This window comes from Helianthus annuus, chromosome 3 (genome assembly GCF_002127325.2).
Source record: "Helianthus annuus cultivar XRQ/B chromosome 3, HanXRQr2.0-SUNRISE, whole genome shotgun sequence".
In the NCBI taxonomy this organism is placed as follows: Eukaryota; Viridiplantae; Streptophyta; class Magnoliopsida; order Asterales; family Asteraceae; genus Helianthus; species Helianthus annuus.
Window position 1 is genome coordinate 84961365 of NC_035435.2, and position 26109 is coordinate 84987473.

Sequence of the window (26109 nt, forward strand, 5' to 3'; positions counted from 1 at the left end):
CATCGCATTTAATGCGATGGGTAACCGTGCCGCTTTCGCCGCTAGGCTAACCAACGAGAGGCTGCCACGTCAAGCGGAAAACCAGGGGTGACGGTTACCACGCGCGCGTGGGCCTCACTCTCCTGACACGAAGTGCAACCGTCGCAGTCGGCATGATGACATCCGTGCCAGGGGTCAACTCAAACGTCGCACTCAACGACTTATCCCACCAACTTGTCAGAGTTCAAATTTCGAAGTTTCCCGCCATAAAAATTACAAATAGCTTCAGGCAAAAGTTACATGAGCCGCGCAAGCTAAACGTCGCCTTTAATAACCTTGCGCGCTTGATCGGACAAACAATAAGTCCCTCAAGACCTACCTTGGTAGCTGCGCAATTGAAAACAACAATTTCCACATGCGCCACACCAATCAGGATCAAAAGAACATTTCCCCTTTACTCTTATTTCTCTTATTTTTATTAAGTCCAGAGCTCCAACCACTTGCGTTGCGCATGGTGCAGCACTGGACTGGGGGGGCTTGAAGGGGTATGGTCCCAAAAAGCCGCGCAAACCTCCGCTCAGGTTGTGCGTGAGACCATACTCCTTATTTCAGCAAACTTATTAATAATATCCTCGCGCGGCCTACATCACGTTATGATCTATCCCGCGCGAGGCAAAGCCCACAAGAGGCTCAGATATCAACACTTAGCATAAATAATGGAACAAACGAGCATACTAAACCCGCGCGGGTTAGTTTGCTGTTCAACAAGAACCACACAGTAGGGAAGCGCACGGCTACCTACAGTGGTACACAAGGTACAGGTGGCAGTAAAAGGAGCCAATGAGCGTCCAACAGGCTCTGGTCAATCGTGCGCCACGATCGCCTGACGAGAAGTACACAAGGACGTCTACGTGGCACCAATCAGAGGACGAAGACAACTGTCCCACGATCTCCACTTGTCTGCTGATGGCAGAAGGACAACAAGGCCGACAACAATGACACGTGGCTCCAATCAAGGTGCGCCAGCACCGATGAGCGTCTAGAAGCCACTAAGCGGTCGACGCCAGCGAGGCAAAGAGCATATCCGTTATGTTGTCCGTTTCCGGCCCAAGGCCCATCAGCCCATAACCTCTTACACCTCTCCGGCTATAAATAGAGACCTCATTCCACAGGTTAAACATTCTATTCCCTCTACTCTCACTCTTAGCACTTAATTATTCTCAAAGCAGTCGCTTATTCTCACGCCGGAGCCTGGTTAAGAGGGAAACCCCCACATTCCCCTCTTAACGAGTAACGGTGTTCTGTTTTGCAGGATCGGATTATCAAGTCGGAGCTCAAATATCCATAAGAAGATTAACCATTATGAAAGGAATATAAACCAAACTAATTAACTCCCTAATTAGATCAGTGTTTCTTCACTATTCTAAAAATATTTAAAATAATACAATTTACATAAAATAAATGTATGTATTTTATAACACATCACCAAATAAATCCAAAACGCTAATTTTAGCCACTTAGTTTTTTCCTGTGTTTTAGTTAAGGTCTTGGACTATTAAAACGATATATAAACGGCAAGCCCTTTCAGGCCCATTGGATCTTGCGTAACCACCCTTCGAACTAATCACCGGCGAATTTCCGGCAAACTCTTCACTCTCCGGCGACCACTCCACACACATATGGCTCCGAAGAAGAAGCAACAACAGCAGCAGCAGCAGAAACAGAAGCAGAAGTCATCTTCTTCATCCAAAAACAAGCCACAGTCTTCCACCGGTCCTAAACTCCAAATTTCGGCGGAGAACGAAAACCGTCTCCGGCGGCTTTTACTCAACTCCGGCCGTTCAACGGCGGATCCGGTACACGAAGATTCTAATCTTACAAAGGCACAGAAGGCGAAGAAGCTACACTCCGTTTACGAGAAGCTCTCGTGCGAAGGCTTCACTGATGATCATATAGAACGTGCTCTTTCTCATCTCAAGGTATTTAATCAATCTCTGTTTAATAATATTGTAATTGAACTGATTGTAGAGGTTTCGCACAATGTTATATATATATATATATATGACTACACTGATATCTGCAGCAAGTATTTCAGTATCATTAGGAATAAGAAAATGTCGATTTTGCAACAAAATTTGTTGCAATTTTGCATTTGAAAATAGCTAGGGTTTATGATAGGATTTCAATTATAGCTAACTCGTGTATCTAATTCGATAGAAGATTAGTAGAGCATAAATTATAATTACCCTTCATTGTTAATTTCACATACTAAGGTTGTCGTTTGAAGTTTGAACGGTTTAAATCTTGCAATTGACACAGTAGAAGTTATATATTTCTTTTTTCGTGAAACATATTTGAAACAATTTTTTATCAGATGACTGCATACTTGACAATGCTTTCAACTTTTCAAGTAACTATGATATTTTCATTAGGTTTGTAGTTGTTGTTTGATGTTCGTGTCAAATGTGCAAAAGGACTAACTTGTCTGGTATTGGTGTACATTTGTTATATTGTTGACATTCATGTATGTGCTAGTTATTTCTTGTTCACAATGGGAATCCTGCACTGCTAAATAACTAGTCCAGATAGTGCAAATTTGAGTCGGTAACCCTGAATTTGTTAGAAAGATATACTTTAACTGCAGTTAAAACATGATATGATTTGTATATTGTTGTTAACTGAAGCAAATAAAAATGGGAAGTAGAGCTTCATAATGTATAAGAGGCTACAAATTTATCTATTTCTTTTGCTCAAAATATCAGAAAACTTGTCTGATATGTTCCCTTTTTATTTGTTGAAAAGGAAAGTGCTACTTTTGAAGCCGCTTTAGATTGGCTATGTTTGATTTTGCCACCAAATGAGCTGCCATTGAAGTTTCGCAGTAGTACTGCAGCTCTTCCAAGTGATGGTATGTAAAAGGCATTTCTCATGTACTTCTAATATAATCAATTTTATTGTTTCTCTTGTTTTACATGTTAGATATCATACATCTTGTGACTCATTTTGTTAATTTAGGTGGCTCTGTGGGCATCATATCAACTGCACGAGATGACTGGGCCCCTTTGCCGGATTCATCAGTTGCTACTGAACATGAAATCGAAGAAATATCATTCAAGAGTAAAGTGCAGCGAAAAGTTGATACATTGGATTCTTTCCAACAGTCTCAAGCAGATTGGATCCGTCAATATATGGAGCAACAGGAAGAGGTGGTAAATCATGTCATTTACCTTGTTGTATAACAAACCTAACTAGATTATGTATCATGATTCATCATTCATGCTGAAGTTATCTTTTACGTATGATTTGGTATAAATAACTACATGAGCATGTCCAAATGTTTTCTTTTGTTTCGTCACCGTAAATGCAAACTAATGAATCGCGTTCTGCATTATTCGTAGGATGAATATGAATCATGGGAAGATGCTGCAGTTGATGAGGTACTGTTGATGCTATATATTGGTCCGCTAGCATGATCTTTATATCGGAAACTTTCCTTGTTGTTTAAGCAACCTATTTAAACTTTCCTTATATTGTTTTCTCTTTTTAGGCATCAGAACCAAGAAGCTATGATATTATTCGAGAAGAATATCACAGTGCTCGGTTGCAAGCTATTAGTGCCAAAGAAAGAAAGGATAAGAAAGGCCAAGAACAATCTGGTCAAATAATTCGTAAACTTAAACAAGAGATGGCTGCCCTAGGTTAGTTCAAGTTTATATTTGATGTCGTACAATTTCATTTCCGTGTATACATTATGTAATGCGAATACTGCATGCAGGTATATCAGTTGATACATTAGCTGCCGAGTTTGAGAGTCGTCATCGTGCCATTGAGAACCAAAACGTTGAAGCTGTTACGGGTGGAGAAGATGGTTGCATAGAGTCTACAGTCGAGCAGGTGGGCCCGCAAGATAAAGAAACAGTTACAGAGAGTTGCTCTACGCAGGATGTTTTGCTAAGTGTTCGCAGTCAAGATGGAAGTGTTGCAGATGAGGACTCAGGAGATATTGAGCTTGGTGATATGTTTCTAGAAGATTCATCGTCTGATCAAGTTTTGCCACCGGAGATTGTGGAGTTGCAAAAGAAGGAGAAAATGAAAGAGTTAACAAGTGAAAAGAACTTGGAAAAGTTGGAGGGAATTTGGAAGAAGGTGATGCTTGCTTTCATGAGTTTGTTTTGGTGATAAAAGTGTTTCAGATTATGCTAATTTTTCGTGAGTTATGTTTATGGGGTGTTTATTAGAGGCGGCAACTGTGGGAAGGTTCGGCGGGTTGGATAATATGTCAAATAGAGTCATTTTTGGCACAGATCAGGTTAGGTTGATCCGGAATACTAGCTGTCCAGGTTCTTTAAAATTTGCAGCTAAAGTTAATGTCAAATATGATTACAAAATGTATAATATTTCAGCAGTGGGAGGTTCAATGGGAACACTAAAAAAGTAAAAGTGGGGAACCGACTCAAACGAACTCCGATTTGACTCATTCCAGCGGCATTGGAGCCGGCTCGACGAACCCTATAATATATATATATATATATATTTAGGGTTAGGGTTTAGCTTTAAGAATTTAGGGTTTGGCTTTTAGGGTTTATCATTTGGATCTAGAGCCTTAGGGTTTAGGGTTTAGCTTTAGGTTTTAGCCTTTAGGATTTATAGTTTAAATTTTACGGTTTAGCTTATGTTTTTGTCTTATGGTTTAGCTTTAGGGTTTAGGATTTAGAGTTTCTAGTTAGGGTTCGACGAGCCGGTTCCAATGCCGCTTCCAGTCGGAGTTCGTTTGAGTCGGTTCCCCACATTTTTAGTGTTCCCCATTAAACCCAAACCTTTTTCAGTAATAATCTAATTTTTAATTTTTTTTAATATATTAGTGTAGAAGGTTTACTTTTAACTTGTTTTGACTCATTTGACCTGTTTTCTAATTAGCTACTTCCTTTTATCACACATGTTTGACTTGTTAGAGAGAAACATAACTCAAGTTGATCTCATAAGTAAATGGTTTTAAATTGCCGCCTTTATTGTTTGTGTTGCCTCCATCTACCTTTTCTTTCTAGATTATCAGTTGCTTCATCACACTTTTCTATGATATATAACAATTTGCGGAACATAGATAGGGTAACACAAGCTACGGTGTGGATAGTACACGAAAACAAAAGATGTTCAATTCAGACGTGTAGAACGTAATGGAACAAGTAGATAGTACAATTCAGTTTCTAACAGTTGTTATAATATAGGGGGACCCACTAAAGATTCCTAAGGCCATTCTTCAACTACTTTGTCAAAGATCTGGATGGGAGGCACCGAAATATAATAAAGTACAAGGCACAAGAGATGGAAGTAGTTACACTGTCAATGTGATACGTAAAGCTAGCGGCAGGGGTAAGAATAGAAAAGTTGGAGGACTAACTACTGTCCAATTACCTACTCCTGGAGAAGCATTTGAAACTGCTGAGGTATAGTTTAAATTATTCGAGTCATTGATGTTATAAATTTACAATAAATATTTTTGCATGATTGTTTGTGGTTCACCAGTCATGCTTTTTTAGTACATGTAATGTTGTTTATTTGTAGTTATGATAATGCAAATTCTTATTGGTTAATCTATTATAAAATTATCTATTGACTTTTTGGGGAAAAATGAGATTACTGGTACATTTTTATCTGGATTATTAAACCTATTCCAGTCAGGTAACAGTTTGAGTTTTGTTTTCTATATTTGATTAGGGGTGTATTAATATGCCATTTTCGTCATTTTAAAGGCATGGCTAACGGGCACTATGTTTTTAATGCTTATGAACATCTTATTTTGTTTCTTTTTCTATACTTTGACTTGCTCAGTTCAGATTTGTAATTTTTATCTAAATCTAATAACTATGAGAACACTTTTTTTCATTCTAAGCTGAGAGGAGAATCCAACATTTAACAATAAAACCTATTCTTACCCTCATTGTCAATTCTTATTTAACACATGCTCTTCGATAATGAAAATTCTTTTCTGTTAATATTTAAAAAAAATATCTATTTTCATTTTTGGAAATATAAGATCCGTAGGCCTTTTTCTAGTCACATGACAGTTTGATTTGTGACATGTCTTAAATCTGATAAATTTGAAATCACTGCTTTTCATTCTAACATGGCTGGAGAATCTAATTTCTGATACTTTTCTGTTTAGGATGCACAAAATAGAGTCGCTGCATATGCTTTGTATCAGCTCTTCCCTGACCTACCTGTACACTTGATGATGACAGATCCCTATGCATCACTTGTTCTACAATGGCTGGAAGGTAAATTTCGGACATCCGGACCACAACCGAATTTGTAAAAATGAACGTTAGAATACTTAAAGTTACTTAACAATATTTTCTTTTCAAATAAATCGGTATTCACTTGGGTCTATGATCTCGTTTCAATATACCAATAAGTTTTAAAACTTGCAGGGGACTTATCAGGAAATGTGAAAAACATTGAAGTAGACAGACGGGCCGGTTTTGTGGATTTTTTGCTTAACAGTGATGCTTCCGATGCTGTTGTTTCTGAGGATCTGTTGGATACTTCTAGACAAATTGATTCTCAAATATCTCATGTTCAAGAAGATACAAGTGCACGAGATGCTGGATTTGATAAAATTGCTGAAAGTATGTTTTTGATCTTTTTATAAAAAAGTATATTTCTGCTTACAAAAGCTACCTAACTGTCTAGCGGACCAGCGGTAGAGTGGGTCTAGCTTGAATTATCTTTTGAGCATATTTAGGCAAGAGTAAAATGCCATTTTCGTCCCTGTGGTTTGGCCAGTTTTGCGACTTTCGTCCAAAGGTTTGTTCTTCCGTATCTGGATCCAAAAGGTTTGAAATCTTGCCATTTTCATCCGGTTCGTTAACTCCATCCTTTTTTCTCCGTCAAGTCAGGGGTATCTCTGTTTTTCTGGTTAACTTAAAAGGCAATTCGGTCTTTTTCACTTTATGTAAAAAGACCGAATACCCCTAGAGAAGGCCAAATTTCCCTTTAAGTTCACAAAAAAGTTAGAAATACCCCTGACTTAACGAGCCGGATGAAAATGGCAAAATTTTAAACCTTTTGGATCCAGATGCGGAAAAACAAACATTTGGACGAAAATAGCAAAACTGGCCAAACCTCAGGGACAAAAATGGCTTCTTACTCTTTAGGCAATCTCCAAGTTTTCTTTCTTTTTTCATGTTTTTTAGGAAATGATACAGCAAGTACGGTGATATCTTTTCACTCTAGTCTATGTTAGTTTCCTCCTTTTTTTGCATCTAGTACAATGGTTAGGAAAGTCACTCAAAAGATAAGATCAAATGCATAAATATATATATTTTTTCAAGTACCAAAAGGTATTAACTTTTAACTGGTACAGCGCCTTCTATTTATCCATTTTGCAGGCACCGACTATCATAAACAGGTGGAGAGTTCTTATCTTAAAAAGCAACAAGAGAGTAAAAGAAAGATGAAGAAGTATGAGGTTAGCATATTTACACTTTGTGAACTTTTTGTTCGCTTGTTTTAAGATGACAATGTGTTTGAACTTTGATCACTTATACCTCTAGACTTTCTGAAAACGCAAGTACTTGTTGTGTACTTGTGTTTGATCACTTATACCGTTGTTTCTGCAGGACATGTTAAAATCTAGAGCCACACTCCCTATTGCTGAATTGAAAGGCGAGATTTTGCATCGGTTAAAAGACAATGATGTCCTTGTTATTTGTGGAGAAACAGGATGTGGAAAAACAACTCAGGTGAAAATTAAAGCTTTGCTGATTTTACTGCTTTGTCCGATGTTTATTTTGTGCTTACTACTTACATTATACAAGACAAACATTAACTGGTGTTTCATGTAGGTGCCTCAATTTATCTTGGATGACATGATCGAGCAGGGACATGGTGGAATTTGTAACATCGTGTGCACGCAACCAAGGAGAATAGCGGTTAGTCAACACTTTGTAATATTATACATGCACATAGTTAAATTGGGGCATATAAGACCTGTGCAATATGTAGTAAAACTGGAACACATTTGTTTTATAGGCGATTTCTGTTGCTGAAAGAGTTGCAGATGAGCGTTGTGAATCTTCACCAGGTTCTAAAGATTCTTTGGTTGGTTATCAAGTACGTCTTGATAGTGCCAGGTGACTGAAATAGACCACTTCTATGTTTCCTTTTTTGCCCCCACATTCTCACTTTCATGATTAGCGGTAGAACTTACTGATATGTTGCACAATCTTTTCTGTTTCCAGAACTGAGAGAACAAAACTTCTGTTTTGTACAACTGGCATTCTGTTGAGGATGATTGTGGTATGCTTTTCCTTCTAAGTGGAGTGTTTGCTATTTGAATTTGTTCTACTTGCAGCTGCAGATCATATGCATGCTTTACTTATACTTTTTACCTAAGCAGTTAATATTGGTGATATATCGATTATCGGTCCCCATGTAAAATATTGGTGTCAAATATCGGTCAGAATATCCTACTGATATTATCGGCGATATTGACCGATATTTGACCGAAATATCACTGATTTTCCCTATATCAGTACCTTTCTTCTTAGTTCCACCAATCGTCTTTCTTATTGCTGCTATTAGTGTTTTAAGTCTTAATTGTTAGTGTTAAATGTTAGTGTTTTAAGTCTTAATCAGTTCCTACTGCTAGAATTGTTAGTGTTTTGCAAGTTGCAAAAGGTTAAATTGTTAATGGTAGGAGACTATACTGAATTGTTAGTGTTAAATTGCTATATATAAAAATTCTGCATGATATTAAAATTACCGATATCCTACCGTGATAACCTATATCTCAAACATCGGTCATTGACCGATATACGATATTTTACCGCATTAACTGCACAGCTTTGAACACTCCTGTGGTTTGTCAAATAAATATAACCAATTGGATATGCTTTCAAATGTAGTAAGTAGGTGTTATGTGCCAAAATAAGTAGAAGGGCCTCAATGTAATTGTTCTATAGTGTAGGGGGCTATTGGTTAGTTCGTGGCTATATAGTTGGGTGTGTTGTAACAGATGGATCTATCGATAAATTGATAAGGGTTCTCCCTCTTCTTCTGTGTTTCTTCCTTTCTTTTATCGATCTATCCTGATTACCATTTCTGATCATAACAGTAGGCTGGGCCACCCCTTTTTTAACTGCGATAAATCTAGTATTCCCACTTTTGGTAATTATATTTGTAAAACTTTAGAGATTATATTGAGGTTATTATTCAATTTTATTTAAAAAACTTCTATAATAGAGTATTTCTGTTATAGTATCAGGATTGTTTGTTGATATAGAGGTGTATCTTAGCAGATACTTGACGTTTTAATCTTTTATTACTTTTTTTTTTCAATTTCAAACTGCAGGGAAACAAAAGCTTTGCTGATATAACTCATGTCATAGTTGATGAAGTGCACGAACGGTCTCTCTTGGTGAGTCAGTGAGATTACAGTTTGTATAAGATCTAATTTGTTTGTTGCTACATCAATTTTCTTATGTCTGATTTCTATAACTCTCTCCTTTGTTACAGGGTGATTTTCTACTAATAATTTTGAAGAATTTTATTGAGAAGCAATCTGCCCAACGCACACAACAAAAGCTGAAAGTAATCCTTATGTATGTTTAGACGAAAAATGATATTTTTCCATCAATGCTGATATGTTTAACATGTATGCTGCAAATTTCAAAGTGTCATAAGTATGATGTCATTGAATTGATGTGTGCTCAGGTCTGCAACAGTGGATTCACAACTTTTTTCACATTACTTTGGTGACTGCCCTGTTATTCATGCACAAGGCCGAACACATCCTGTGACGACCCACTTTCTTGAGGACATTCATGAAACTATTGACTACCGACTTGCTTCAGATTCCCCAGCTTCTTTGAGATCTGATATACCAAGGCAAAAGGTACTGTTACCCCTTGCATGAATGCTCACGTCTAAAGATATTCTTTAGAACTCATTGGGTCTATACCGTAAATGTTTGAGTTCAAATGGGTAAAAGTGGAAAAGGTGAAAAGGTAGCCTCGTCAATCGTCATGCACACATTCATTTTCATTAATTTGTGTATGTTTGTAAAATTGTCTTTGAGTTGTGATTCTTTGAACCATAGTTATCAAAAGCGAGCGCCTTGTGCGCCTAGGCGCAATTTTCAGGCGAGGCGCAATTATTGCGCTTGTTTAGACGCGATTCCCAGATTCTGATGGCTTCCGACCACTTTCTGTAAATTCCGGCAAGATTCTGAAATAAACTCAGGCTTAGGCAGCCGCCTTTAGCGTAGAGGAGGAGAGATGGAGTAAAATGGGTCAAAGACAGCAGCTGCTCGTGGTGTTCTGGTGGCCGGAGACCAGAGTTTAAGGTGGCCGGAGATCAGAGTTGCAGGGTAGTGAGAGAGAAGGAAGAAGAAACGTTGAGGGGTAAAGGACAGGAAAGGGGAGAGAGAGACATACAAAAAGAAATAAAAACAAACCTTTTAAGTGGGTAATGGGTTACTGTTTAAAACTGTGTTAAAAGTGACTGAACATGTGTGCAGACTGAAATAATAAAAAGAGTGAACATATGTGTAAAGTGTAAACTGAACAGTGACTAATTACAAGCATAGGGCTAGGGCTAGGCTAGTCTTACAAAGCATATTATATATTTTTTATTTTCTTTATATGTGTGCTTTTTTTTTCTCGGGCCCTCGCTTTTTTTGCGCCTAGCGCCTAGGCCCCAGGCGAGGCCTATGCGCCTTAAGTGCGCCTAGCGTCCTTGATTACTATGCTTTGAACATTAATACATGTGTGTCTCATGTTTTGATGAAATTATTTACTTACTTAAAAGGCTATGTCAGTGGGCTATGTCACAAGAGTTTTACATATTTAACCCTTTAACTTTGTTAATTTACATGTTTTAGTCTTTCTACTTTAACTTTCTTAATAGTTAATATACATATTTAGTCCCTCTGCTTTAATATTTTTTTTTCCCAAACTTTGCTTATGTACATGTTACCCTTCTACATCAACTTTGCTAATATACATAATTAGTCCCTCTACTTTAATTTCGTTTAGTGTTTTCTTTTTCTCACTAACGTGATGAACCAAACTCACCCCAACCGAAAGTATTGTTACCGGTATCGGTATTATCAGAACTAATATCTTTTTTTGCTTTTAATATTTCATCTTTTTCGTGTTTTTTTTTTTTTTTTCTGATACTTACGTTGGCGTTACAATATTCTTTTCCCCATGGTTCTACGTTATCTCTTTCTATTGCTATACCGAGTGTTTGTACTGTACTGATAATCAAACTCCCGTCGCAATTCGCGGGGTAAAATTACTTGTTGAAACTAATAAAACGTTGACGTACTATCCATTATATTTGTTTGCAAGTATATATCTTGGAGACCGGATTATGTTGTAACCTTTGTGCTTTTCTTCTTATTAGCTATTTCTTTGAACTTGATAACTTCAGGGTGCTGCTGTTGATAATCACAGGGGAAAGAAAAATCTTGTTTTATCTGCATGGGGTGATGAATCTGTTTTATCCAAAGGCTATTCAAACCCGTATTATGTTCCAGAAAACTATCAAACATACAGTGAGCAAACTCAGCAAAATCTGGTAAATGTTCTTAACGATATTTAGGAAAATTTTAACAGACTTGTGGAATTTGCTATTACAAGTTCTGTAACCTTCTGAACAGAAAAAGTTGAACGAAGATGTTATTGATTATGATCTTCTTGAGGACCTGATTTGTCATGTTGATGAAACTTACCCCGAGGGTGCAATATTGGTCTTTCTACCGGTAAGTCCCTTGATTAATGATGTTACGTCCTATATGTGTTCTTATTAAGAGGATGGGTTAAATTTGTTAAACTGCAACAGGGAGTTTCTGAAATTCACACATTGCTTGACAAGTTAGCCGCTTCTTATCAATTCCGTGGGGTAGCATCTGGATGGCTTCTACCATTGCATTCAAATATTGCATCATCTGAGCAGAAAAGAGTGTTTCTAAGACCTCCTGATGATATCCGTAAGGTAAATACACCGTACTTCACTATTGGTTTTGGAATATGACTTTATAGTTTATAAGGAGGACAGAGAAAACAAAGGCATGGTGAAATAAAGCATCTGCAAATTGCTGGAAAAAATTTGGGATAAATTCTTTTGTTATATTATATTAGGGCTGCAAACTAACCGAACGAACACAAACAAGACCTTGTTCGTGTTCGCCTGTTAAGGAAATATACGTGGTCACGAAGTGTTCATGAATACTTACAGAACGAGATTTTATGTTCGTGTTCATTCATTAAGGAAAAGAACTTGTTCGTGTTCGTTTGTTAATTTTAGGCAACAAACGCAAACGATTTATGAACACAAATGGAAACAAACGAACACAAACACGCGTTTATGAACTGAATATATAATACATTGATATTTCTTAAATATTTTATTTTTCGAAACTTTGAATTATTTAAATTAAAAATAAAAACTAAAAACATTAATGAACTATTGAACACAAGTGAACGTTAACCAACACGTTACCGAACGTTCACGAACACAAATGAACGAACGCGGCCTTTGTTCATGTTCGTTCATTTATTAAACGAACGAACACAAACGAACATCCCGCCGAACGATTCACGGACTTAGCTAAACGTTCAGTTTGTTTGCAGCCCTATATTATATGGTTACCTCCCGGTTGTTATTAGGGTAACTAGTACTGATTAGAGAACCGAAGTAAGAGAAACCAGTATACTTACAGCTGTTGTGTAAAAGGGTTAGGGCAACCACAGTACCACACTGAAAAATCCGTGAATCGTTCTGATTTGTCAGTTAAGTGAGCCACATTTTTTACTTTTCTGTTTGGTCAAGCGAACCGGAAAATATGTTGGTTCCAGTTCATGATTACGAGGATTGACTGTTAACTGAAAAAGCAAAATTTCTAAAAGTACTTGTTTATACATATAAACTATTTCCTTTACCGTCAGTGGCGAAAGCTTGAGATTTCCGACCGGGGGGTTGAAAACGTATACACCCAAAAAATTTCTATAAAACTGGGGGGGTCAAAAACGTGTATACCCAAAAATTTCTATACGAAAACTACATACTCTCCACTACTGAGCGAAAAGTTGGGGGGTCGGTCGCCCCCTCCCGCCCCCAATATGCTACGCCCATGTTTACCGTCCCTAGAAAAAAGTTGAAACAAGCTTCTTTGTTATGTAATTTGTTATTACTATTTGGCTCACAGTTAAGTGCTACTCATGAACCGTTAGTGGAAGTGGATTACCAATCTTCCATTAGGAAGAGTACTAAAATGCTTCTATTTTTGTTTAACATGTTTGAAGACGTTCAACCTTTCAAAAATTTATAGTTTCTCAACCACAATGAAATTTATTATAAATCTTTCCGAATTTCTCATCATGATTTTGGAAGATTACTTAAGTGCATTTACAGTTAAAACATATTTGCTTAGAAGAAAACAGTTAAGGAGTTAGCTGCATAACTGAATCGAAAAATTCAGTTAACAGGCATTCGGTTTATGTTCAGGCTCAAAAATTTGTTAACGCTGCATTTGTTTTACAAATGAGGGAGTTTTAGATTTAAAATCAAACATTTATATTTATGATCCAAATGATACATGTTGTAAACGGCTTGTCGGGTTTCTTGTTAACACTTTCTAAAGTTATCCATTATCTGTTATCAGATCATATGATTCTGTAAAATGTTTTTTTTTTTTTTTTTTTTTTTTATTTACAGATTATAATAGCCACAAACATTGCAGAGACTAGTATTACAATAGATGATGTAGTCTATGTCATTGACTGCGGTAAGCATAAGGAGAATCGTTACAACCCACGCAAGGTTTGTCCCTGTCCATCCTTATATATGCTTATTATGTATAAACTGTTTTTATTTTCTTTGTAAATTGTGATATATATTTTGTTGATCTCACTAGAAACTGTCAAGCATGGTTGAAGATTGGATATCTCGAGCGAATGCAAGGCAGCGGCGGGGAAGAGCCGGTCGTGTAAAACCTGGAATTTGCTTTTGCTTGTATACACGTTACAGATTTGAAAAACTAATGAGGCCATTTCAGGTACCATTGTTAAAAACTTACAGTAATTAAATTAAGGAATACTAGCTACTAATTTATGACACACCTTAATACACTCTTTCATAGCTTCCAGAGATGTTGCGGATGCCATTGGTGGAATTGTGTTTACAGATTAAATTACTTTCTCTTGGTCGTATAATGCCATTCTTGCAGAAGGTAACTTAAAATTGCAATTCGTTTTTTTTTTCACTAATATTAATCTTGGGGATAATTGTGATGCTACTATGTTAGGCCCTTGAACCTCCAACAGAAGAGGCCATTACTTCTGCAATCTCATTATTATACGAGGTATGGTGATTTCATTTGATCATAATTTTATTATTATGTGTTATGGAAGTCCTGGGACAACATGATTAAATGTTGTTAATCACAAGTGTTGGTTTATATATTATGTGTTGATTGGAATGCGGTTCAGGTTGGTGCGGTTGAAGGTGACGAAGAATTAACACCTCTTGGGCATCATTTGGCAAAACTACCAGTTGATGTATTAATCGGAAAGGTATGCACATCTGGTTTACATAATTGTACATGTCTGTACTCTTAGTTATATATATATATATATATATATATATATATATATCGTAGAAGGATCCGTTAGGAACCATCCTTTATTGCGAGAACCGCGAGAGCACAACCAAACATACCTAAAAAAATCTAAAAAACACACAGTTTTTTTTAATATTTTTTTAATTAAAAATTGCTACTTTTCGCCAATAATTTTTTTTTATTTTTAATTTTTTTTGAGACGAAAATTAGCAATTTTTATTAGAAATTGCCATATAATATTTTCAATCAATTATTCCTGGTCGTCCAAAAAAATCTGTTCCGTTTTCCCATCCTCCAAATATTCCTAGTGTCCGCAAACTAGTTTCCAACTCATCTCCATCATGACCATGTGGCACTCTTCCAACCATCTTGTGTGTATATTGAACGGTTAGTTGCAACTTCCAAATCAACACCATTACCTGATCCGTGGGACACTCACTCACCATAAACCACCCCATGAATTGCTATTACTCGGATCCATGACATGACCTTCCCTTCTCTTAGAATTACTGCATTTTTAGATCCCGTAAAGTTGCCCAATTTCATTATACTATTAGTTGTAGCCCAAGACCAATTTTTTAATCTCCTTTCCCAGCTTTCATTATTGGCCCAAAACTTTACCCTTTTAATTATATGTTTGCCCAACTATCATCAGCCCTATGGGCCAAGCCAAGTGTTTTAACTATGAATATTATGATCCAATCATTGACTGGGTCCAAATCAGTGACTCCCCATAGACATTTTTATGACCCAGTACCCGTCAACCCAGTTAATCAAAATTTGGCTGACCCAACCAACCATACTATTCCCAACAATTTTCCATTACCCCCATTGACTATTTGGTTAGTTTTGACCTGGTTGTTTTTCTGTTTTGACTTCACAATCTTCAAATATTTATTTGTGATTTCTGCCTTCTCTTTAAAAGTTTTAGCACCAATCAGCCTAATTTGATAGGTACTGAATTTGACCCTCACATCCAGATGTATTGACCAAATTCAGTGACCTATGTTGTCCAGCAATAAGTTTGGCCTTGCCTCCACTTTTGAAGCGTTGACCATGGTCAAACCTTCAGAAATTAGCAACAAATCCTTTGCAATGGATCTTACTGGGTCCATCACTTCATCCTTAAATTATGTTTATAGTTTGTGGGATAATGTTATTCGTTCCGAATAAGGTTAAAACTTAGGTTTTGCAAATGAAACTTATCTTGTGGATATGTAATGTGTTACAAATGTACTCCCTATGATCATTTTTTTACAGTTTTAGCATCTATTAGAGCCATAGTTGTTAATGGCAAATAGCGACAAATAGCGATAAGGTACCTACCTATACGCTACATAGCGAATAGCGATAAATAGCGGGTGGCTATTTTATAAATAGCGATACACTAGAAAAAGAATATTCTACATGTATATTTAACAAAAACTAATCCACCTATTTTATAGCTATATTTAATTGCTATTTATATTTAAAAAATAAATAAATAAATAAAGTGTCGCTATTCTCGCTATCCATCAGTACAACCCAAATAGCGACACTGGACCTATACGCTACGTAGTGCGCTATAGCGATCGCTATTGACAACTATGATTAGAGCGCATTCTTGATGTGTGTAATGTGTTGATTCATTTGCAAAGTTATTTTATATGGATGTTTTTATAATTTCTTTCAGTTACATTCAGGAAATAGTAACATGTGTTGTTGATGGTTTCGTTCAATACAGATGATGTTATATGGTGGTATATTTGGTTGCTTATCACCTATCCTATCCATCTCAGCATTTCTGAGCTATAAATCACCCTTCATATACCCGAAAGATGAGGTTTTTTCTTTATTACTCAAAATCATCTTTATTTTTCTTGATGGAAAATTAAGATGCATTATTAAATAATAAAAACAACATAAACTTCAGAGGCATGCTGTTGAGAGAGCAAAGTTGGCTTTGTTGACCGATAAGTCAGGTGGTGCAACTGATCTGGACAATGGGGAGCGGCAGTCTGACCATTTGATTATGATGATTGCATACAAAAAGTGGGAGAAAATTTTACGCGAGGTTACTTTAGTTTGGCTTTTAAGAATTCTGAGTTATATATCTTTACGTTCTCTTTTCTGATCCGAAGTTAAAGTTTCCTACTTACAATTGTCACTTTCTCCTTGCAGAATGGATCTAATGCTGCAGAACGGTTCTGCAAATCATATTTTTTAAGCAGCTCTGTTATGTACATGATAAGGTTTGCCATATTTCTCTGCAGTTCCTAACAACTACACACTCCATATATAGTTAACGGTTTAACCCCATATTTTGTTCCTGATTTTCTTCTGATATAGTCCTATTCTTTTATATGTAAAAAAAAATCCAATCAATTTAGACTCACCTAATCTATACACTGACATGATAGGGACATGCGTGTGCAATTTGGAACATTGCTGGCAGACATTGGTCTTATTGAGCTCCCCAAAAATTATCAGGTACTGTTATGTATCTTTTGTAATAATTCTTTGGATGCATATTGTCTGTAATGCATGTATTAGGGGTTTTCGCTGTCCGGTTCAGCCGGTTTTGACGAAAGCTCTGGGCTGAACCATTAACTACCGCTTTGGAAAACAGCAATCTAACTGGCTGGGTTGGTTGGGTCAGCCAGACCTGACAAAACGGTTTGAAGTGGTCTTTTTAAATTAAAATCGTTTGTATCAAAATTTCAAAAATGATAAAGATGGTTCATGAATACTATACATCTGCATAACTGCATATTCCAGAAATGAAAAATAATAATAGTAGTAGTAGTAATAATAATAGTAATAATAGTAATAATAGTAATAGTTGGTGTTTCCTATCATCAGAATGGGGGCAAATGGAAAGAGAAACTCGACAGCTGGTTTTCAGATACATCACAAACATTCAATGTTTATTCAAATCACTTGTCAGTTGTGAAGGTAAGCCTCACCACCCGTTTAAAGTCTTCTATCATTTTATACGACTTCAAAAACCATAATTAGTGAATTACGAAAGAAAAGTTTGATAGTTTACGAGGAAATAAACGTCTTTGAAGTTTAAATCCAAAATATACGTATGCAGGCATTGCTATGTGCTGGTTTATATCCCAATGTAGCTGCCACCGAACAAGGGATCTCAGAGAAAGCTCTAAATAGCCTTAGACAATCTGCGGGTCCTACAACCGATGACTCGAATGTGTGGTTTGATGGAAGACGGGTTGTACATATTCACCCTTCTTCCGTCAATAGCAACTCAAAAACTTTTCAGCATCCGTTTCTTGTTTTCCTTGAAAAGGTATAACTCCATTTACAATTTTGTCCCTGTTGTTTGGGTCAATTTACGGTTATGGTCCCTAGGTCCTTATTTTTTCAGGCTCTGTCCCTCGCATATTGTTTGTTTACAAAGTTAGTCGCTGATCGGTGCTGTTCAAGCAAGCAGTGCAAGAGGGACTGTCACTGAACCTGTAAAAGTCGTAATATGACCAAATCTGTTATTACTATAACCTTAAAATCAATGGTGGGTGGCTTTTGCCATCCAACCATTCTACCCTCCAACTATAGTACAATGTCAATAATAACCCTTTACTTTCTTATTCTACCTCCAATCTTGATATAATGTCAAAGTTAACCCTCTGCTTTGTAAACTAATTTCTTATGTTTGTATTTTTATGTACGTGCCAGTATAAATTCGAGTTCATCTACGCTTTAACGTGATAATTGTTTGGAAACGAGTTGGGTCAATTATAAAATGTTTTATTTTAATGTATGTTTTGAGTTGGACTACGTTTTTGACGTAAATTTTTTGGCAACAAATCGGGTCAAATATAATACATTGTTATTCAACGGTATAAATTTGAGTTACAATACGTTTTGAAATAAATTTAGTCTGGAAATGAGTCGGGTCAATTGTAGCCTATATTTTGTCACACCGCGTGTGGCGCAGCCACACATGTTTATTTATTACGTTTTGAGTGGTCTATATTTCGACGTAATTTTTTTTTGGAAACAAGTCGGGTCAAATATAACACATTTTCATTCAATGGTTTGAATTCTGATTACTCTACGTTAAACGTAAATTTAATTCGAAAACGAGTTGGTTTGTAGTCCATGATTTATTACGTACGCGCCCCGCCACCGCAACGCACGGCTGGTAAAAGAACTAGTTAAGGACTAAAAATGTAATATACTTTTTATATAATGTTCTAATTTTGTTCCTTTTGATGTTGACATTTATAGGTTGAGACAACGAAGGTGTTTCTTCGAGATACAACCATCACTTCACCCTACTCTATTTTATTGTTTGGTGGTTCCATGAACATTCAACACCAGGTATCCTTTTTTGCATTGATAACTTGTTCAACGCATTCTTATGAATGGAGTCTTAAAATAAAATATCATTTTTTGCATGAATTTGACCCGTAATTCAAAGCATGGGCCCACGCATATTCTCTTTTTGACTTATTTGACTATTATTGTAAAGAAATGTTTGTCTTGATTATCACACGGTTTATTATACTTTTTGTGAATACAATTATACAAATATCTCATGGGTGTCGTGGGATCGATAGGGTTGCAAACGAACCGAACAAAGTTCGCGTTCGTTTATTATGAAATATATGAGTTCACGAACTGTTCATGAATAGTTACCGAACAAGATCTTATTTTCGTATTCGTTTGTTAAGGAAATGAACGTCTTCGTGTTCGTTTGTGTTTGTTTGGTAATTTTAGGTAACAAACACAAACTAATGTTCAGGGACACAATGAAAACAAATGGACACAAACAAGCGTTCATGGACAAAATATATAATACACTAACACCTATTAAATATTTTATTTGTCGGAATTTTGACGTATCTAAATACAATATAAAAATTAGAAACACTAATGAACTATCAAACACAAACGAACACCTTACCGAACGTTCACGAACATGAATGAACGACCGTGACCTTTGTTCATGTTCGTTCATTTAACTAAACGAACAAAATTTTGTTCGTGTTCGCTCATTTATTGAACGAATGAACACAAACAAACTTCCCGCCAAACGGTTCATTAATTGTTCGCTGAACGTTTGCTTCGTTTGAAGCCCTAAATAAAGCATATATATAACAGCCTGGTTTTTAAGGGTTTGCAATGGGTTAGGATTAAGTTGCTAGTCTCGGGTCTTGAATTTTGCAGACGGGTCTCGTAATCATAGATGGGTGGTTGAAAATGGCTGCACCAGCTCAAACGGCTGTCCTCTTCAAGGAACTTAGACTAACTCTTCATTCAATTTTGAAGGAGCTAATTAGGAAGCCGCAGGTAACACTGAACCCGAGCTGCAAATCGGTCTACTTTATTTCTTTGACCCGATCATTTAAACCCGTTTCTTCCTGTCTTCTTTTCTTGCAGACTGCTAACATAGCCGAAAATAACGTCATTCAGTCTATAGTACACTTACTATTAGAAGAAGATAAACCTACAAGGTGATATGATACAACAAATTCGGGATACTTTTACAACCCGGCGTTGCTACTTCACAAAGGGCGTTGAAAGATGCGGTCAACCCGTTACGGATTCTTGCATCATGTGCATTGCAACAAACCGCAACAGAGTAACCGTCATATAGACAGTCCATTTATTTGAATTTCTAAAATACCTTATGATAAGATTAAAATATAATGAATTTATAAAGTATGTGGGATGTTGAATGTTTTTTGTATGAGGCATCTAAGGTTGTATATTGTATCTATATGCATGCATCATATGGACTACTTCTAAGAGTGTATGCATTTGGATTGTCGTGGTAACATACTAAACATATCATTGGTATCGTTGGGACGGTAATGGGTTGGGTTTGAGACGGATTTTGGTAATACGTGTTTCATATCTGTTTATAAAGGTTATAAAACCATATCCTATACGCGTTCAGTTGCTCTACGCGTTGGGTTTGTGGGTATTGAGATCCTCGTTTATGAATTTAAAGGTTAAAAACTACCAATTGGGATATTTATTACTAGAAGATTGGTTTCATTTGCTCCAGAATAAGTTAAATATAAAATACTCGAATCTTGCAACAGATCAATTTAAGTGTCGTTTGTGAATAGATTAATACAAAGTCTCTGAAACAAACACATACATGAATTTGTAAATGGAAGCTTCTTCACTTACCCAAAGATTTTGCAATGAACATATCCAAACTCATAAACTAATAATATTCCCATTGATCCTTTAGGAGTTTATGTTATATCATGCTTCAAGTTTATAAAAACCACAAGTTCGTTGACTAAAATTTGTGAGCAGAAGCTTCATCCCATTGAATGAGGCTTCTTAACCTCCTGTTGATTTGATATTGTGATATTGTATATCAATTTAATCGCCAACAGTGTTTTGGTTGTTGGGCTCAAGGATAATGGGTTTGTTGTTGGCCAGGCTGCAGTGAAGGCGGAGTCAGGCAAAGTCGCTAAACACGAGAAAGCTTGTTTGGAGAATCAACATGTGTTTATACCAATTGCTTTTGATACATTTGGTTCCCTAGCCCCGAAGGCTGTGGAATTCCTAAACAAAGTCCAGCGGGTCGTGAATAATAATTTATCAACTCCTAAGAGTCGATTCGTCTTTAGTAGGATCAGTTTTGCGATTCAAAAAGGGGGTTGTGACGCAGCTTGTTGTCTGTTTACCTGTCATTTGCTTGTAATTTGTTGTTTTGACATTTTAATGAGAGTTACAAGAAAAATGTTTTTTTAATGTTAAAAAAATTATAATACTCTACAATTTTGTAGAATAATTCTAATTACCCTACAAAATTACATAATTACTCTACTGATATAAAATCACGATTTTTTTTAAATTCTAGAACTAAAATACGTGTTTAATAAGATGGGAAAAGAAATTTCCTCCTTCACTTCTCATGTTAAGGGTATTTGTATGTTAAGACTCATTTATACAGTAACTTAACCCTATTTTGTATTAATGCATTATTATTGTTTTAGTATTGGGATGAAATATTTATTTTACATGATTTTTAACATAAAACTTTTTGTGGATGTAGGACCAAAAAAGTATTTTTTTTTTTTTTTTCTAGAAGAAAAGGTGAAATTTTGATACACAACATGTAATTTAACATAAAACTTTTAGCGGATGTGGACCGAAAAAGTAATTTTTTTTCTAGATGTTAAGAAAATGTGAAATTTCGATACACACCTGCTTCATGTAATTTACATTTATGCCCATGGTATTATAACCTAGTGCCATCTTAGGAGCGATATAAGGATTATTGGGGTTTTATTTTTTATTTTTATTTTTTTTTTCAGATTTATTGAGTTTTTTCCTAAATTGGTGTATAGGCATTATTGTCTAGTGGAGATGGATATGATCGGATGGTTCCACTAATGACACGATAATACTTCAGTGATTCGTCAGTGATCCAAATTTGTCGTTCAGAAAAAAAAAAATTACACTCACAAAAGTGATGGTTATTTATATAAATAGTTTTTTATGTTTTCATGTTACCACATGTTAAGACCACCCGTAGCAGGGCATTATAGGACATTATTTTTGAAAAAAAAAACGTCCCCTCCCCCATTACATAGGGCATTATAGGGCGTTATTTTTGAAAAAAAAATGGTTTGGCGTTTTTATTAAAACGCCTAAAATGGATTGTGGAAGGTTTGACTGGGTTTGACTGGCCAATGAGAAAATAATTTGTTTTTTTTTTTTGTTTAATGATTGGAAGGGGTATTATCAGGCATTATTCCCACTACGCCACTTTTGCAATAACGCCTCATGCTGACTGAACTGCTACGTGTCAAATAATGCCCCATGATGAGGACATTATTTTGTTTAACCACTACACATGTTCTAACAAGATTCTCATTTGCACATGTATAAGGCATGGGGAATCAGTTTGATTTGGTTAAGTTGAATCGAATTTGTGGATGTGTGCACATATATTTGGCAGGCTATGAAGACCTTACACGTACTACGGTGTGACAATTACGCACCCCATTATTTTTCATTGCTTTATCTTACATTCTTTACTATTCAATGAAAGTGTGAAACTTATATTTATAATTTTATATATTTTCTTTTCTTTTTTCTAATATCGGTTTTCCGAAACTGCATGTCGAATGTCACATAAGTGAACGAATATAATTGGGGGTGTTCATCACATCACGTTTCGAGTTATTTACATCGGGTATTCAGATTTGGTGTTTTTAATGATCAATCTAAATAAGAATTCAAATATTTCGAAATGGATTCTAATTCGATTCAGGTTGCTTTGAGTTCATCTGATTTATGAAATAAAAAATGAATAATGTAGATTAATAAAATAAAAATACATATATTTATAAAGAGAAAAATATTGGATTCGAATAATCAAAGACAATTTGATCCGAAATTTGGAATGGTACAAAGATGGCACATTAGTACAAGGAATCAGAGTCTTCATTATATTGTATAAACCTTTTGCGAACTTTGACAGATGACATTACAAGATATGAAATTTCTAAGTGTGTACTATGTTTTCTTTGTTCTAATGTATTTTACAAACTAAGGGTCTGTTTGGTATGGCGTAATGGAATAGACGGGTGAATGAAATGTACGAGGTAATTGAATGGACGATGTAATGGAATGAATCATTACCATTCCATGTCTTGTTTGGTTACCGTGTGAGAATGAAATGAATCATTACTTTGTGTTGTTTGTTAGGAAAGAATAGAGGAAGGAATAAAATCGGTGATGAGTGACGGTAGTCGGTGGTGGTGATAGGTGGTGATAGGTGGCAATGGTAGCGATGGTCGGAGGTAGTGGCAGTGGGTGGCGGCGGTGGGTGGTGGCAGGGGCAGAGGTAGGTGATGGCGACGACAATGGTGGTGGGTGACGGGGACGGTGGTGGGTGACGGCGACGGTGGTAGTCGGTGGTGGTGGAGGTGGGTGGCGGCTGACTACGGAGGAGGAGTTGGGTGGCAGCTGTGGCGTGGTGGTGTCGGGGGTGGTGGGGGGTGGCGAGTGACGACAGGGGCAGAGGTGTGGATGGTGGGTGATGGTTGGTAGCAGCGGAGGTGGGTGACGACTGGGGTGGAGGTGGGTGGTGGCGGGAGACAGCTGGGGTGGAGGTGGGTGGTGGTGATGGTGGCGACGGAAGTAGGTGACGGCGGCGACGGTAGTCACGGCGGCAGCTATGGCGGTAGTGGTGTCGCCCGTGAGTGAGTTATTAAAACCAATAAGAATAATAATAACAATGGTAAAAAAATTAATAATAAAAATATTGATAATGATAATGATAATGATAATGATAATGATAATGATAATAATAATAATAATAATAATAATAATAATAATAATAATAATAATAATAATAATAATAATAATATATCTTTCCATTCCTTGAAGGAATGAAAAAAAATACCACCTTACTAAGGAATGAAAATTATTATATTTGGAAGGTTTACGTTCCTTGTGGAATGCTCCATTCATTACCACTTGACAACCAAACATATTTTTTTCATTTCAATAAAATGATCCATTCCATTCCGCCTTCTATTCTTTCGTACCAAACGCTACCTTATAATTCTTCTTTTCCGGTTAATTGAGAACCACACATTACTTGAAATATATGTATGTTCAGTTTGACCGAGTATTCGATTAAACAAGTTAAAGATACGTATTTTTATAAATAAATAAGAGTAAATTGCCAAAATCGTCCCTGGGGTTTGGGCATGTTTGTCATTTTCATCCACAACATTTTTTTTATGTACTATATAGTCCTTCATTTTTGGGATTTTTTGTCATTTTCATCTAAACGTCTGTTTTTTTTTTTGCCAAAATCATCCATGAGTTTTGGAATTTTTGTCATTTTCATCCAAATGTTTTATAGAAAAAATAAAGCAAATTAGACGTTTGGATGAAAATGAAAAAAAACTCAAAAGTGAATAACTATATGATACAAAAAGGTTGTTATCAATAAAAATGACAAACATACCCAAACTATATGGACGATTTTGACAATTTACTGAAGAAATAATTATAATTTGAATTCAAATAGTGATACAATATTCTAATTAAGTTCAAGTTATGTTTTTTTGGTCCTTTTGATGAAAACTGAAAATTGTCCAACCCTACTTGTACAAACATATTATTTTATAAAACTTATCCCTCAATCAAGACAAGATAAAAATTACTAAAGGGGGCATGATTACAACCAATCAATGAAAGATGAAAAAGATGTTATCTTAAATCACTCTATATAAAAAAAAAAAAAAAAGACAACACATGAACTTTTTATATGATGCGGAAATTTTGATTTATACTGTGTGTGTTATATTAAAAAAAATAATATTGGATTTAAATAACTCCAACTTTCATCGATTGACCGATAACACTTCTAACTTTCAATTTGTATCACAACACACCCAACTTTCAACTTATTTTCCTCGAACACTCCCTAACTAACTGAACCTAACCCAGCTAGCTGATGTCAGATGCCATGTCATAAAAAAATTCCACGTCATCTGCCGCAACATCAAAATGCCATGTCAACTACCACATCAGCTGCACCTCATATGCCACACCAACAAAAAGGGCCACATCAGATGCCACATCAGCAAAAACTAACAGTTAGTTGGCGAGTGCTAGAGGAAAATAAGTTGAAAGTTGGGAGTGCTGGTGTACAAATCGAAAGTTGAGAGTGTTTTTGGCCAATTGGTGAAAGTTGCGCTTATTTAAATCCAATATCCCTATTATTTAATATAGGAACAGGACCAGGAGAGAACGTCTCAAAGTGTGAGAACGGTGAGAACGATTCTCAGCCACAAGATTTTAGTGGTTTGTGGCTGAGATTGATGCGGTGACATTTTTGTAAATAATAGGGGTCTTGAAACTACCAGGAGAGGTAAAATAGGAAGATCCAAACAAAGGTGCACATGCTAATCACATGTCATTTCCCCCCATCATATTTAAACGACAATAACTTTTTTATATGTGATTATTTTTCGAAAAAAAATTACACCATAAAACTCAGCGTTTTTTTATCTTTCCAACGAATATACTATTGATATACTTTTCAAAAAAAAAAAAATTAACAAGGTTTTATGGCGTTTTTCTGAACTGAGTGTTTTATGGCGTTTTAGACTAGGTATTTTGATGGCGTTTTTCTGAACTAGGTATTTTTATGGCGTTTTAACTAGGTATTTTCATGGCATTTTTCTGAACTGAGTGTTTTATGGCGTTTCCAACTGAGTTTTTTCATGGCGTTTTTCTGAACTGAGTGTTTTATGGCGTTTTTACAGTACAAATTATGATTTTTCTGAGCTCAAAAAATATTAATTTAGACGGATGGCTAAAAAAAATGGTTTTTTTTGAGTTGTTGTAAATTATAGCTCAAAAAATAGTTTTTTTATGGAAAAAAAATGGTTTTTTTGAGCTGTTGTAATTTATAGCTCTTTTTTTTGTTATGTGGCTGGCTCAAAAAAACGGTTTTTGAGCTGGTGTAAATTATAGCTCAAAAATAGCTTTTTTGTTATGGCGTT

The 26109-nt window shown here is 35.9% G+C and overlaps 1 protein-coding gene across 2 annotated transcripts; it reads left to right on the plus strand.

Moving 5' to 3' along the window:
• The first annotated feature begins 1548 nt into the window (after nucleotides 1–1548).
• On the plus strand, nucleotides 1549–20390 carry LOC110928844 (DExH-box ATP-dependent RNA helicase DExH7, chloroplastic). Of its 2 annotated transcripts, none has more exons than XM_035987831.1 (34): nucleotides 1549–1958; nucleotides 2782–2887; nucleotides 2995–3188; nucleotides 3378–3416; nucleotides 3527–3677; nucleotides 3755–4125; nucleotides 5205–5423; nucleotides 6143–6254; nucleotides 6408–6605; nucleotides 7368–7447; nucleotides 7599–7721; nucleotides 7824–7910; nucleotides 8011–8111; nucleotides 8220–8277; nucleotides 9332–9397; nucleotides 9496–9581; nucleotides 9694–9874; nucleotides 11416–11562; nucleotides 11645–11746; nucleotides 11827–11979; nucleotides 13702–13806; nucleotides 13901–14041; nucleotides 14126–14215; nucleotides 14291–14347; nucleotides 14475–14558; nucleotides 16329–16427; nucleotides 16518–16658; nucleotides 16766–16836; nucleotides 17005–17074; nucleotides 17447–17539; nucleotides 17682–17894; nucleotides 18836–18928; nucleotides 19778–19900; nucleotides 19991–20390. In XM_035987831.1, exons 1-34 carry the CDS (start codon nucleotides 1659–1661, stop codon nucleotides 20066–20068), a joined length of 4332 nt encoding a protein of 1443 aa, XP_035843724.1. In that variant the 5' UTR covers nucleotides 1549–1658; the 3' UTR covers nucleotides 20069–20390. The 2 variants fall into 2 exon arrangements, with proteins under 2 accessions (XP_035843724.1, XP_022027581.1); XM_022171889.2 differs by having other exon boundaries at nucleotides 1550–1958; nucleotides 2995–3185; nucleotides 19991–20352.
• The last annotated feature ends 5719 nt before the right edge of the window (nucleotides 20391–26109 follow it).

Coding starts and splice junctions, on each gene's coding strand:
- LOC110928844 (XM_035987831.1), top strand. CDS start 1,659: ATGGCTCCGAAGAAGAAGCAACAACAGCAGCAGCAGCAGAAACAGAAG. Junction 4,126..5,204: donor TGGAGGGAATTTGGAAGAAG/GTGATGCTTGCT, acceptor GTTATAATATAG/GGGGACCCACTAAAGATTCC. Junction 19,901..19,990: donor AGCTAATTAGGAAGCCGCAG/GTAACACTGAAC, acceptor CTTTTCTTGCAG/ACTGCTAACATAGCCGAAAA.